The sequence below is a fragment of the Patella vulgata genome, chromosome 4 (genome assembly GCF_932274485.2).
Source record: "Patella vulgata chromosome 4, xgPatVulg1.2, whole genome shotgun sequence".
Classification (NCBI taxonomy): domain Eukaryota; kingdom Metazoa; phylum Mollusca; class Gastropoda; family Patellidae; genus Patella; species Patella vulgata.
Genome location: NC_065882.2, coordinates 57,135,257 through 57,151,688, shown reverse-complemented (window position 1 = coordinate 57,151,688; position 16,432 = coordinate 57,135,257). Strand labels below are relative to the sequence as shown.

General features: G+C 34.4%; 2 protein-coding genes across 2 annotated transcripts; one reads left to right on the top strand and one right to left on the bottom strand.

Annotated features, from left to right (window-relative positions):
- The first annotated feature begins 1,263 nt into the window (after nt 1-1,263).
- LOC126817318 (F-box only protein 22) lies at nt 1,264-9,933 on the top strand. Its single transcript, XM_050544181.2, has 5 exons — nt 1,264-1,433; nt 2,417-2,555; nt 3,745-3,946; nt 4,951-5,293; nt 6,507-9,933. Exons 1-5 carry the CDS (start codon nt 1,264-1,266, stop codon nt 6,940-6,942), a joined length of 1,290 nt encoding a protein of 429 aa, XP_050400138.2. The 3' UTR covers nt 6,943-9,933.
- Nucleotides 9,934-10,286: 353 nt separating this feature from the next.
- On the bottom strand, nt 10,287-15,703 carry LOC126817319 (transmembrane protein 18). The gene is made up of 5 exons (XM_050544182.2): nt 15,275-15,703; nt 13,429-13,546; nt 13,151-13,205; nt 12,162-12,255; nt 10,287-11,573 (listed from the first exon to the last, which is right to left on the bottom strand). The coding sequence occupies exons 1-5, from the start codon at nt 15,326-15,328 to the stop codon at nt 11,466-11,468; spliced, it is 429 nt and encodes a 142-aa protein (XP_050400139.2). The 5' UTR covers nt 15,329-15,703; the 3' UTR covers nt 10,287-11,465.
- Nucleotides 15,704-16,432: the final 729 nt, after the last annotated feature.

The window sequence follows — 16,432 nt, the reverse complement described above, 5'->3', positions numbered from 1 at the left end:
CTTAAAATATGTTTATATTCCTTGGTCCATTTCGATATTCGCGCATATCGGAACGTAACTTCTTGGATTATGGCCCCTGATAGTACGAATAATTTCGTTTTTAGCTTGTGGAACCTCTAGATCAGGTCACAATTTTATTCTTATTTTCTAACAAGAAGTACAATATGAAATGAAAATGAAATGAAATGGGGTTTAACGTCCTACTGTTCTGCTTCTAAACTGGACTAATGAAGACGGGCATACGCCATGCAGTGTGCTATGAGGGAAATTTTGCCCTGGCAGCGGCACTACGGCCTACTCTTATATCGAATACCAACTGTCAAGGGATCTTGTACGTGCACGCCAATGTGTACACGGGGCCTCGGTTTTTCGTCCCTCCCGAACGACTAGACAGCTGTCCTTGTCAGGCCCTCCATCCTGCATCACTGACAAGGGGGAAACCACGCCGAAAAATCTGAATGAACTTTCTCGGCCAATGCAGGGATCAACTTTCAACTTCCGAGACGAGAGTCCCCGTTAAGCCAGAGTGACGGAAAGGTCGCCGAAAAAGGCGCCGATATCATAAAGTAATCGGAGCTTTTTTTTCGGCGATCTTTTCGGCGGGTTGCCGTTAAGCCAGTGCGACTAAAAAGTCGACTATCGTTGCCCTTTTCGTCGTGCTGGCTTAACGCCGACTCTCGCGTTGTATCTAGAAACACGACGATCTAAATGGACGCTTTCACCCACCATACATACTAACGTAGGGTTGGGCGGATAACCGTAAACACGACTTTTATTTTCGTTTTTTTTTTCTTTTCTATTTTGGATTTCTAAGGTTCATAATTTCAACGAATTGTGGTTTATAAATTAGAATAGCACAAGGTGTGAATGCTAGTCTTCAATATTACATGAACTGTTTTCTTATAAATTGGTGTGCCTCCTTCAACCCCATCTCTACACTTTCGCCGAGTGCGGGCGACAACGTTCAACAAGGTAGTTCCGTCGAGTTAAAATAGGTAAGATCCACTTACAAAATTTAGATATACCTGTCTTTGTTGTCGCCCTTTTTAAAAGATTTTGGGTCTGTATTAAATTATCCACGATAATGTTTGCATCAAATTTAGATTTATTAGGCTAAATTTAATTTCATTGATTGGCACTAAGATTATAGTTTTAATTGGAAAACTCCGCAAATAGGTGAGGTTTTTTTTAAAAGAAAACATAACGTATTATGTAGGATCCACGTCCAGCAAGAATATTAGTTTTGATACATTTTCCAGAGCAATGGCGGCTGGCAGATCAAAGAAAATGAAAATGAACAAAATAAATAACTTTCACGGTAGTACAGCAACTGACATTGAGGATAGATCGTGTTATGTTCTTACTAATTTCTCTCAGATTCTGAAGCAAATATTAATAGGATTGCCAGTGAAGTCTTTGAATAGTTGTGCGAGGTATATGCTTACTCATCATTCACAAATTTGACAAATAATCAACGAATGATTATGATTTTCACGTCCACGTACATTAGACTTAGACTGCAAAAACATTGACTTCTTTGCTGAGTGTTTGCCTTTTAATTAGGCCTATCATGTATTGCAGTGTGTTTTAAACCATAGGATAAATAATTTTCACACTTTTTGTCATAATTTGTCCCCAATAATAAATTAGGCTATGTTTAGGTTAGGCCTACAAAAGTCACCATTTGTTGTAATGTGAATCTAATTTAAGATACTATCCCTAACCAAGATAAGGTACCGCAATTCTCAACTCTGCACGTCTCCAGTTGAGGACGCCCAGGACGGGTACTACATAGTTCCTTTTCTAGCAGCTCGCCTCTGTTATTCAAAGTGGTGCACAGACATAATACATCGTAACCTGCATGTAGTATGAATGAAATGTTCAGCGATAGCGAAAAAGAAAAGAATGCTTAGCAGATACATTTTGCAGGAGGCAGTGTATGTTTAATTAGTCATAATAGTATAACATTATCTTATTTGAAAGAGGAACAAAATGAGTTTGGAAGGTGAAACTACATGTATGCAGAATTACTACTTTTTACACATTTTACACATCACATACTATTTTATGTATGCATTTACACTATACAGGAATTTTTTTTATCCAGATGGATATATGCAACACCTTTCTTTTTTTCTGAATAATATAATAAATTGTTTAAGAACTTAATTTGCTGAAGAAAAAAAGTTAATGAGAGCTAATAACTCACCTCAATGTCATCCCTCTCAGTGACAGTAGCAACCGAAGTGAATATTTACTGCTGATCATTTTGTGGTCGACCATGATCACCCAAAGATCTCACTCCCCACATAAACAGATTAAGTTCTAATATTTTGGCAAGCTAAAAGAATTTTAATGTAAAAAAAAAACAACTAACAATATGTCTCTACAGCACATGTTATTTTTCTATTTCTAGAGTTTGTAAAATATGGAATGATGCAGTACAGAAGATAAAAAAATTAAGATGTCCATATTATTGGAATTATTTTGAAGGTGAAGAAGAGAGCCCAGATAGTCAGAAACTATTACTTGAATCAATACAATTAACTATTGAGGTACCAAATATTCATATTTTATTTCTTTAATCATTGAGGATGTCACCGTGAATTGAAATGGGGTTTATTGTCATACTTCTCCTTGTTATTTTGAAAGACCATAGTGACAACAGTGGTACATCCATCCCAAATTATCTGTCCGGATGTTATATATTGTGGATTTCTTCAAGCTTCATCCCATACATACCACTGCAGGTTCTATCACTCTTACCATTCAAAATAACCTTAGACTAGAAATACTAGAATAGTTTTTGAAAACCTGGGAGAGATTGGGTGGAACATTCATAGCGCAGGATTAGTGAACAAACGATTCCAGTTTCAAGAATTAAGTTTCATACAAACAAGACACTTCTACCCTACTGTAAATGAGTCATAGGCTATGCCTTTTCCTCGATCCGTTTCAGAATAAAATATTGTAAAAAAAACAACCCCAAAACTCTGGTACTGGTAGGATGGTCATATTGGTGTATGTATTTACTTAGAAAACTGTGGCACTCTTTGATGAGCAGTAAAAGTTTAGGGCCTCAGCAATAAAGGGAGATAATCAGGATTAACCTGTATTCATGAGACCTGCAGATTTGTCTCATATTTTGTATAAACTTACTATCTTATTTTCTGGATGTAACTGTATCTATGCTCAAATCGTGTACCAATGGTAAAATGTTTATTTTGTCTTAAATATTGGATATCAGAAGCCCATCTTTTCCCGGTAAGATCACAACATCAATGTTGATTTAAATTGACAAATAATTCGTGTTTTCAATGTCAAAGACTTTGGATGATATTGAGTTACAGACTTAGCTACTTTAAGTAGGTGTAATATAGCCAATTGGAGCTGACCTGCTATAAAACTCCATTTTATTATATGCCCACAGTTATCATCTGATATGTATGAAATTTATATGCATTATAATTAGTGAAACAAAGAAGACTGTCGAACCTCATATTACTTCCAGAGTTAAGGCCCGTGTTTCATTTTGTTGCACCTTGTGAACCCTCAAAGGATGAAAATTGTAATCTGACCTGTATGAAATTATCTTGTAAATTCCCCCATTACATGTACCTACAAAAGATTAAATATGTGACAACCCTTGTTAACCATTCAGACGCACACATCACTTCCACTTTCCTTCTTATATAAAGTACATGTAAGAGTGGTTGCTTGATAGTGTTTTTTAATTAATTTTAGAACTTACCAATTGAACCAGAGACAATGTTGGTGTATTATACTAGTGTTCTGTTAGATACAACCTGTACATCAGCTACTGTTTCAACTAAATCTAGATCCAAGAGAAAAATACAAAAGGAATGTTCGGATGTATCTGAGTTCTTTCAGAATTTGCTCCCCAGATCATGTCAGACTACAGCCGTTGCAGCAGACGGTATTATAGGTGAGAAATAGCCTTATAATTTAACAAAAACAAATACATGAACTTTAATGTTGAACGAAAAGTTTTATTTGTCCCATAGCACTATAACCAGAGGGGTCAAAAGTTTCCAGCCCTTCTCGGCATCTGTCTACCTGATACAGTTTTCCATAATTCTGAAATATTAGCTGGAAATTAGTTGACCTACTTTGTGGTTAATTACGATTTAGAACAGTTGAACCTTACTGTATTCAATCATGCTTGATTTAACAGCACTCGAAGCTGCCATTGGCCTCGGTGACCATGGCTTCCGACTTTTAGAATTTAGCATTCGTGACTGATTTTTAACTATCCATGGCCATGTATGGTTGCCGACAATATAGTAATTCTTTCAGCTTTCAATAGGGCTACATGCCGATTTTTTGATATTTTCAGAATAAAAAAATCGTACCAAAAATGGTGTGATGAGAATTCCCCCCTCCCCCTAAACTGTAAACATGTAAGGTTGCATTATTTTTGTAAAAGTAAAAAATAAATATTGAAAATCAAGCTTGATGTGATACTCAGCATAATAAATGATCTCAATTCTTTCTTACCACAACCGTTAATATAATGATTCACGAAATATAAATTATAGAAATTTGTCGCATTGTATAAACTGTGCAGTACTGTCATAGATGATTATAAATACAACATATATCAACGTTGTATTCCTCTACAGCTGACATCGCCATCGATCCCACAAAACGAAAGCCGGTATTTATTACGAAAAACATGTCTGTGAAATAAAAGAAACATCAGAATAGAATAGCCTATTTGGTCATGTGACTTAGATTCGTGGAAAGAAAGTGCATTTCTGCCAGTCAGACCTGCCCACTTTTAACCATTTTGGGAGAATTTGATGGAATTCAGTATATACATGTATATGTCTATATTTATATATCTTTTCTGTACTAATCCATGTTTGATATTCAGACTTAGGAAGGGATTCCACAACCTTGCTATATATGAATAATTTATCATTTCAGGAACAAGTTCAAGTTTGAGGAAAACCAAAGAATTTGAAAACAAGTGTGCTCTATCTTTTATATGTTTTGCTAAACAAAGTACTTTTTCTTTCCACTCAATACAACTTGATGTTAAACAAGGAACTAAATTAGGAGAACTATGGAACTCTAATGAAGAAACATCATTTTCTAATTTTATTCCACCTGAAGAAACAGTTAAATCAGTGTTGTTCTTCTCAGATGATGTTACCTGTCCACAAGAGTTGGGTTTTGCTTTATATAAAGAATATAATCAACCATTAATAGCTGGTGGATTTGTTGATTCCTTAGTTTTTCCTTCATTGTTACATGACATCAATCATAAGTAAGTTTAGAGTTTAATAAAGAGTTGGTCATTCTTGCTAACAATTCAAAAATAGATGATAAAAAAATAAAATAATGAAAGTTTCAATCAAATTACTTTAGTTTGAACTTAGTTATTACTGTTGGAAATTTGGACTAGAAATAGGCATCAGCTGTCTCTGCACCGTCTCGTTTGATTGACAGACGATAACTTTACATATTCTTGATTATCAAGTAGCATTCTCAATGGCTACATGGTGATATGAAGTACTGCTCATGCTCAACCAGATCCTTTGAAAAGACAAAAATAGTACATTTGATAACAAATACGTATATTTGTGCTTATTCAGTAGCTTAAGCCATTTATTATTTATTAATTTACATACATGTACCTTTCAAATTCTGTTTTGCTTCTGTATATAACAAAAAATGAAAAGGTGACTGTTGGAGACCAATGACTGGAGGGTCCCTTCCAGTAAGTGTCACAGCTATATGTAGCGCTTTAGATTCACTGCTTTCAGTGTTCGGGATAGAGTGAGAGGAAATGATAACACAAGATGTTTTAAAAAGTTTATATAAATATAAGTATTATATCACTGAGTTACAAATTTAACAATTCTGTAAAAGCAGTTACAAGTCACTGATGCTGAACCATAGATTACCTACTACCATGTAGGTTATAAAGCCAATAGTAACATGCCCTGAAAAAATAAAAATACATTCCATAAAGTGAAATACAATTCAATTTGTTACACAAACTGGATAATGTTACTTTAAACCCAATAACTTACTATTATAAATTAATTTCATAAAATGTATTTATAATATAATTATGGAAATATTTACTTTGTTGGGGTCGAGTGATCTAACGCATGCACTTTAGATCTTACGGTCTGTCAGTGAGTACATCTTCATTAGCCCAATCGGAGCAGAACAGTAGGACGTTAAACCCAATTTCATTTCTGTCAAGTGGCATGGTTTCCAACTCCAGCTTATATCTGACGAGGAGTAGAGTCCTTCAGTTTCCTCCCCACTGTTAAAGATGCATACAGGCAAGCGAATGATTGAAATAAATTTGTACGATATGTTATTCCTGAAATGACCTAATTTATGTTCAGTGGATGTTAAACTTTCTCTCTCTTTTTGAAGGTAGGTCACATAGCTAAGATTTATATTGTACTTTTTTTACAGTTTGCTTTTCGGGCCATAATTTTAAAAACATTTGTGATTTTCAGACATGATTTACCAACAATATGCTGTGTGGCTTTATGTGGAGAAACGGTTAAAATAGCATCCATTATAATCAGAGATGATGTTTGTGATAAAACAGATGTAGAGGCATGTATGAAAGAACTCAAGTCACACGACTTACCAGAAGAAAGATCATTTGCCTTTATGTTTGCTTGTGTTGGTCGTGGTGAAAATCATTATGGGGAGGCAGATGTTGAATCAATGATGTTTAGAAAATTTTTTCCTAAAACCCCATTACTAGGACTATTTGGTAATGGTGAAGTAGGCTTTAAATATCCACTGCCTCCAATTGTTTCTAAAGAAATTGATGGAACAGAATTACATGACTTTGTGAATGATTCCAGACGATATTTAACTCGACATCCACCTAAATTATATCATGCTTACACGACAGTTCTATGTCTTGTATCATTACCTTGAGATTCAAGTTTAATTTTTATTGTCTGTAGTGAACCCCATCAGGCTAACAGATCATCTGTATTTGAAACCATCAGGTTAACGGATCATCTATATTTGAAAACTGATTATCTGTATTTAACCCCATCAGGTAACAGATCATCTGTATTTAACCCCGCCAGGCTGACAGATCTCTGTAGTTAACCCCATCAGGGCTAACAGACCATGGGGGTTATATCATATTCCCCATCTATATACATGTATCAACAGATTTGTTAAAATGAGATTGCTTGGGTAGTGATTACTGTATATCATTAAATTTATGTATCACAAAATGTATGCGACATGATGAGGGTTGACAGATATGTGTCATGAAACTAATGTCACCTGAAGTAGATTGACACTATAATATGTATTGAGATTAATGTGTCCCACTGTATCCTGCTAAAATAGATGGCTTCTGGTAATTTTAATATATAGGTAAGACATTAGTTTATCAAATAGCTTTATCAACGACATTGATGACCCCATCAACTAATTACTCATTGTTGATTATATTATTGTTAAGTTTGACACAATCTCTTTTTAAAGATTAATTATGTAAGAGATAAAAAGCTGACAGTAATAATAATTAAAAAATAGATAATGAAAAGGGAATATGTTGCGAATTTGATTCAAATTACTTCATTCTTAGCGGCGTTATTGTCATTTGCAGAATAGTGTAGTCTTGATTATCTTGATTATCCATTTTCATATTAAATCATAAACTGCCAATCGTATTTAAATCTATTGAAAATCAAAACCATCTGGCATGTAAATAAATATCTAATTAATGATTATATAACATTTGAGGCCAAACCATAGTGTGTTAGTCAAATTTAGATCTTGAATAATTCATCTTTAATGGAGTAAGTAATACATGTATTACTCCTGATTCTTTTAACATTTGTGGTCAATCATATTTTCAATGACTAAATCTTATGCAGGATTATAATCATGAATTTGTTATGTATAATTAATGTAACCAATTTTATACGCCCACATGTTAGTGTATAATTAATGTAACCAATTTTATACGCCCACATGTTAATGTAGTTGTATACTGTCATATAGCACCGATCTGTCAGTCCATCTGTCTACGTTTTCTTGGGGGTTGGATGTTAGTTAGTGCGTGTGCATTGTATCATAAGGTCTATCATTGTCGTGGTTTTGATTCCCTGGAAGTACGTGACAAGGAGTAGGGTTGCCTGTCCAACCCTGTGGGTTTTCCCCACGCACAAGTGAATTATTTAAATAAAAATGAAACATATGTTAGTCCCAAAATGTCCTAGTTTGTGTTGAGTGGACGTTAAACCCCATTTCTCTCTCTCTGCTTGCATTTCTTCTGATTTGTGTATCAGGATAAAGTAATGACCTGATGTAAGATTTGGGGCCATTTTTTTCCCAATATTTCTGGAACATCGTTAACGAAATCCGGTTTAACTGCAGCTTTTTTCATGACAGTCCCTGAAAGCAATAAAAGAATGTCAGAATCAATAACATCTGTAATAATCATCACATTCTTGTCTGCAAGTACAACTGGCTAACCTTTAGTATGCAAATATTTTTATCATGGATTTAGCTGTTCAAGTTATCAAAAATCAGGGCCAAATGGTTAGGTTTATCATTGAGTCAACTGGTGTGGTTTTGATTCCCCGGTTGTACGTGACAAGGAGTAGGGTCGCCTGGCCAACCTCATAGGTTTTCTCCGGGTCCTCCCACTGCTAAAGACCCCTACGCGCAAGCGAATTATTGAAATAAAATTATTTTCAGAATGTTGTCAAGATTTCATCAATTTGAATGTAAATGAGTGTTAATAGTTTATGAAAATTTTAAACTCTGACAGGGTTATCCCTTATGCACTATTGAACAAAGTTGAAAAAATTTATATTAATAACTTTTTCCTGTATTACATTCATTGACAAGCAACATGTTTCATCTACGGTGACAGGGTTCTCGCTGCTGACCAAATAAACAAAATGAAATGAAATGGGGGTTAACATCCTACTCCAAATAAACAATCACATACAATCCCTGTGAATTTGATCAAATCTGACAAGAACTCTTACAGACCGACGAAAATGTGGGCGTTTAATAAAACTTAATATATATACTATTCAAAAAAAGTAGGGGATATTTGATTTTTAAGTGTTATTAAAGTCACCTAATGAAACTGACGAAGAAACAAATGACAAAATGAAATGAAGTTCACATTCATCGATTTATTCCAAATGATCGTTAGACTAAGTAAGGCACAGACTGACCATTATAAGGGTAAAATGATACCCGGGGTCAAACAGCAAAGTTACCACAGCATCACAACCAAGTCAGTAACGGGTAAATCCTCCTCTGTTTGCCAAACAAGCATTGATCCGACGTGGCATACTCCTAATGAGACGTCTAAGGTTATTTTGGTCCAGATTGTCCCATTCCTGTTGCAACGCAGCAGCAAGTTCTTGGACATTGGCAGGACGTTGTTGACGTAACCTCTGTCCAAGCATGTCCCAGACATGCTCGATGGGGGAGAGGTCGGGACTCAGTGCTGGCCAAGGTAATGTGGTGATGTTCTGTTGTTGGAGGTAACCTGTAACGATCCTGGCCCTGTGAAATCTTGCGTTGTCATCCTGGAAGATGAAACGGCGGCCATGACGTCGTGCGAACGGCACAACATTCACTGCCAAGATGTTGTCCCGGTAGTACTGGCCTGTAACACGCCCTGCAACAACATGTAAAGCCGTTCTTCCAGCAACAGTGATGCCTCCCCACACCATAACAGAACCACCCCCAAATCGATCATGTCTGATGATGTTAACGTCTTGGAAGCGCTCGTTTCGACGACGCCACACCTTCCTACGTCTGTCCAAAAAATCAACAGTGAACCTTGACTCATCTGAAAACATCACATTGCTCCAGCGTCGATTATCCCAGTGTTGACGATCCCTACACCAACGACGTCTTGCCTGAATGTGATGATCTCTCAAACAAGGGATTACGCGAGGACGTCGGGCGCGAAGGTGACCCCTATGCAGTCGATTCCGAATCGTCTGGCCACTCACTCTAACACCAGTGTCTGTTTGAAGACGAGCGCTGATCTGATTTGCTGTGATGACACGATTTCTCAAGGCCAAGGTACGGATAAATCGATCCTGGGCTTGAGTTGTCGCCCTTGGTCGACCTGAGCGTGGTCTGTCCTGTACAGATTGTGTATCACGGTATCTGGACCATAGCCTGCTTATGACAGACTGAGAAACATTCATCACAACCGCCTGTGTTGTGCTGATCTGTAGCATGCCAAGGGCACGTAACCTTTCATTTTGGGTAAGCCGACGCATATCAAAATTTGTTTTCTGGTCACTAAAACAATTAAACTGATCTTTCCACCCTGGAATTCAATGCCACAATGACTGTAACATTCAAAGTCAGAGTCGTGCAAATCTTGGGTTGGACCCCCATGATGATCCCAAGCATCACCTGCATTCCATGCGGTAGCTATTGGTGCGTTTGGGCGTCACATGTAACTGGAAATGTTTCTTCTGTTAGGTTCTATAGTGACTTTTTTTCGTAGTCATTTGCATATTTTAGTATTATGCCCCCAAAATCAAATATCCCCTACTTTTTTTGAATAGTATATGTACATGAATTTTTTTATAACAATGTAATTTATTCAATGATTAAAGATAATAGTACAATTAAGAATTTGTGATTTTGCATCAATCAATGTGGTGTTTGGCTTCCTAGTGGGGAATTAGAGATTGCATTTCATATCTATCAGAATTGATTAGTCATACACAGACCTATGTATGGTGAATTGTGGTGATTGTGTAAATATGTATACATTGGACTTGCAACTTCTTCAATATTCAGGATTTGAAAATCCTTTAAACCCGGTTTCCACTTGTCCGGTTGGGTGGGGCATGCGAGGTAGACCAATAAGTGTGTTTACTTGTTGCTTGGATGGGACAATGCTGCTGTCGTGTAAAAATTGACTTTGCATGTAAGAGATCCCCTGGCAGTTGGAATTTCCAAGAAATAAGTATGCTGAAACCCCCTTACGTAAATATAGAAAAAAGAAAATTACTATATACAGGTACATGTATATGTTAATCTCAAACCAACAAAAATATATTCTCTTGATGAGACAAACAACATTCCATTGTTATAAATAATCAAACAAGATTTGTCTTTAAATAATCATAGTCTGCTTAATTTAAACATACAATCATATCCGGTGTATCTACTAATTCTCATGTCACCTGTAAGAGATTCTAGTTGCAACAAAAAACAAATGATACATGAAGATGCTGAACAAAAAACGATGATATGAATGAACATGGACTTATTCACAAAGTTACAAATAATGGAATGCACTGATGATTTTAATGTCACTTGTATATCCATAGTCAGTCTCATCACACCTGCCGCTAAATGCAACCACTATACAGAACAAATTATCACTCCTAGAATTAACTGTCATATCTTATTGTCTTTAATAAATGGAATACATCATTTTATTTATCTTTTTTATCTTCTTTTTGCTTTGCAGCAGCTGCCATTTTTCTAATTTTCATTCTCTTGATTTCGTTTAACAGAACACCTGTATTCCACAACCATAAAATCTGAAAAATACCAAATGTCTTGAAATTATAAAACATGATTTATCATGAATCTGAAGTGAGTATTAAAGGGAAATAATAATGTCAGTTATCTTTATTTTAATCTCATATAATAATATAGTTATACTAAATCGTTCAGTAGTTGCTGAGATAAACACATTTCTACATAAAGGTGTTACACCATTGGAAAGTGTTATGAATCTGACCTCGCTGCCTAGTCCATGTGCATGAAGTTTGAGCGGTAAGCTTTTGAAAGTTAATATGTCACAAGGTTAATGCTGATGACATGTTTTCAAAAAAGCAACACTTTTTACATCTGTTAATTTCTCTGTTAAACACTTGTTTCTCTGGTACATGATATCTTGATATCAGAATGGGCATATTATGTCTGGTCGGATATTTGCCAACTTGCGTAGAACATGTCCGGCATATACAGACAAAACAGCATCCATGCTATTTTCCCAATCATTATGATGTTAATGCTATTTGATTGTTTAAATATTGGTAATTCTGTTAAGTTTTTAATAGAATTCTGTTCCATTAATGGTTTTACAAGATATTTCAATTTTTATAAAAGATATATATACTTACCACAATTACTAAACAGTTAAATAATATAGGACAAGAATATACTATAGATACAAACATTCCATTACTATCAAAATACTGTTGTTTAGAAAATAACCTGTAAATATATATATAAAGTAATAATGGTAAATTTATTTTACAAACAAGAGGGTTTTTTTTTTTTATAAAAAAGTCATTTGTTTAATCTATTCAAAATAAATGATGACATTTGCAATATATTCTGCTATTTAATTTATATCTGAAAAAAAGTTTTACTGCACAACCATTGTCTAAATGCCAGAATCTGTTCACCACTCACATTATCTTTGAACAAGAATTAAGACTAAGAGTTTAGGTAAGGTATAGTTAAAGGAGCTAAGTCTCTAACTCAATATTTTCCATAATATTTGAAATTAAAAACACAAATTAGAATTCAATATTGATCAATTTCAATCAATATTGATGTTGTTATCTTGCTGTGAAACTATTGGATCCTGATATCCAATATTTAAGACACTTAACATTTTATAATCAGTACACGTTTTGGGTGCCATTTTGTAATGAACAAATAAAAACATATCCTACAAGACAATGTGAAGTAATTAGTAAAGGCTGATTCACAAACAACAAAATAATAATTTTAAAAAACGTGTAGAATGCACTAAGCAGAATTAAACAACTGCTGTTCAATTTGAACTGTTCATGTATTTCACCGAACATAAATGATTAGAAATTAAAATATTTTTTCAAAAACTGAATATAAATCACTTTACATACATTCATATTATATATGTGCTTTTAGAATCATTTTTGTCTATTCCAAGGCTAAAAAAAAAGAGCCATACACCCTTTAACAGTGTTCAAAAAATTAGATTCAAACATGGCTCGAAATCAAACTCATTATATTTTTTTGCTATATTTATGGTACTGTTTCCAAAAAAACTGTAAATATATATTTATAAAATCTATCTTATAGGTTTTTGACATATTATGGAGAAGAAACAAAAACATACTTATAATTAGTGGCTGCCCATTCATTTATATATTCTGCTGAATATATTGCTAATACTGAAAAATAGTAAAAGATAGACAAATATAGGGAATTAGTACTTTTGATTGGATATTTAATGTGTCACTTTCGGGTAGAACGAAGGGATTGTATTGTAGGCTAATTATTTGGTACACATCATAAAGTTTTCTTAAATTTAAAAACAAGAGCCTTTGGCTACATTACATATCAATCTTGAATCATACAATTAATATACCAGTAATAAATAAATTTAATACTCACATAAAAATACAAAATAAAAAGCTTGTATAGTTGTACTATGTCTGGTTAATACAGTTAGAACTATACACAGTAGATGAAATCCTCCCAAATATTTTAACCAATTATCAGACCAATCAATCTATAATCAGAAGCCCAAAAAGCAGGTGATAATAATTGACAATCATGGGATAACTTTTCTTGCTCTATCCTACTCATATATATTTTACAATTAGATTTTTTTGTTGTTAGTAATGAACATGCATATTTTTATTGTCTTCTACCAAACTATGAACTTGCTTTCTCATTATCCCTCACTTTAAGTTAGGGAGGGTTATTGAAACGGGGCTCCATCTTCCATCCATCATTTCGTTTCAGTAGTATTGTGACTAATTGACAGAATCTATGGTCGAGGACTTTGATCCCAGTTTTCTTTGGCAAATTCTTTCTAACCTTTCTTTTAATATATACTATACGACCAAGAATCGGTTTCAAACAAGTTATTTGCCCCTGAATTTGATATCTTGCCTACGAACATGAATGTAACAGATTTTATACATAATTCTTAACCTCAGTTTAAGAGATGCATTATGCAAAAGCTAAATCTGCCAACAGCAGGTCTTTTTTCTCTTATATTAATTATTAGTTGGACATTTATTGACATGATAAGACCATAATCAACTCTCTAAGCCATGTACAGGATGGCTGTGATATTTTAAATGGGTTAGCACTCACAACATTTAATAATTTAACATTAAAATGGATATTCAAGACTTTGTTTATTAATATTATCGTAGCAATGGTATTTGACAATCAAGACTATTCAGTCTAAATTTTATCAAAACTTCAAACATTCCTAATTTCATTAAGAATAAAGTAATTTGACTGAAATTTTCAATGTGTTCATTTTTTATAAGCTGTTTTTAAACTATTATAGCAAGAACGACCATCTCTTTATCTAAATCTTACATATGCTTCTTTGATTGCATAAGCTTAATTATTTCTTGTGTCCCAACAGGTTGAGCAAAGATAAGTACAATTAAACATTTTTGATGTTTATGTAAGATAAGACACAGGAACCTGACCTTCTATCCGTATATATATGCACATATATTGTCTGGTTGGACATGGTGTATGCATATATATACGGATAGAAGGTCAGACTCCTGTGATCTTTTTTATTATATATTGTCTGGTTGGACATGGTGTATGCATATATATACGGATAGTAAGGTCAGCCTCCTGTGGATAAGATAAGATACGATTTTACAAATATGAACAAAACATTATACATAATGAATATAATGACAATGGCTAATACTAATAGTAATACTGTACAAGAAACAATAATAATACATGTAAACAGTGATAATACTAATAATATCTTGGCTGAACGACCAGCTCAGTGAAATCTGTTTATGACGTTCTTCAAATTCTTATTTCTTTTTCATATGTTTGTGCAACATCGTCCATAGGTAGTTTTGATTTCTAACCGATATGGTGAAAGGTCTTTATAAATAAATACCAAATAAAGAAAGAAACGATCGAGCGTACCGGTACTTAATCAAATAATATTCTAGTTCTAGCATAGGCTACCTCTTGTCAAAAACCTTCGCTCCGAATAAAGCGATTTGACTGAAATTTTCAATAGTCATTTTTCATTGTCTTTTTTTTTTTAAATTATTATAACAAGAACAGTCCGCTCTTTATCTAAATTTAAAGAGATTTTACATGTTCCATGTGATTAGATACGCAAGAAACATGGTTACTAACATGGACCAAAAAATAAATATTATGAACATTGCCATTACTATATTATTAGCATTACACTGTTTACAGGTTACCAAGTTGAAACAGTCTTATTACTTACAGTCTTTAGGTATGACCAAACACCTTGAATTTCATTTACTTCAATTGGGTCCATTTTGTTTATAAACAAACAGAAACTTTAGTCGATTTAAAAATGCTTTTTATCAACGTTGAAACTAACTTCGTAGTTGTAAACAAGTCTTCATTGTCCAGACTTTACCACGTACACACAAATAGAGTTATCGGCCCTACGGGCTCCGGATGGACACAGATCACTAAATATTTCCCCATTGACTCCAATGTTAATTCTCATAACTTAGACCGGCTCTAACTTTTCCCCAAATTTTCGTTGGGTAGAACGCTTTCTACCACAGATGGAGCAACATGTGGCAACCACTTGCCCAAAAGCACGTATGAGGTTCTTCATGAAAAACTCGAGATACACAAGCTGGAAGTAGAGATAAGTAAACATGCAATTTCAGGCCCTACATTTCAACCTAACCAACCTCTCAACTCTTGTATCCTTCCGCATCAAAATTATGAATATTCACCAAAACCTGGCAGAAAATGTATTTTCAAAAACTTTTCCTCGATTCTACACCAAAAAGTCAACAAAAATCGCAATGCAAAAGGGGGAAAAAGGGAGAGGAAGACTAAAAATAGCTTTGGCCCTTGTTTCGTGGTGACGGCGTAGGAATATTTGGTGATCTGTGTCCGGATCATTTTATGGGAGATATTACTAATCAAAAGTATTGATGGAATCAGACTAGCAATTATTTACCCATTGACTTCAATGTTAAATGACTGTAACATCACAGACTGTAGCTTTTTGCTCAACATTCCGTTGGTTCCAATCTTTATAAGCACAATGGGGACAACATTTGGCAATCTCCTCATCATAATTTTGTAGGGGGTTGACCATTTAGATTTTTTTGCTAATTTGAAGTTGACTGGGGTGAAATTCTCACTTCCGACACAATGATTGCTCTGCAGAAAGACACTTTACACCCCCTATCCCCCCGCTGTAATATCATCAGTATTACCCAAAACTGCTATGAAATTGCAAATTTGATCCCTTTTCTCCAATTCTAGACCAAAAAGTCAACCAAAAAATGCAGGAAGAGGGGAGAAAAAAATTAAGGGAAAAATTGTCTATTTATAACTTGGAAATAATTACTAGTCTTAGTCCTGATAAGAGACAGAGAGAGATAAGAGTTGT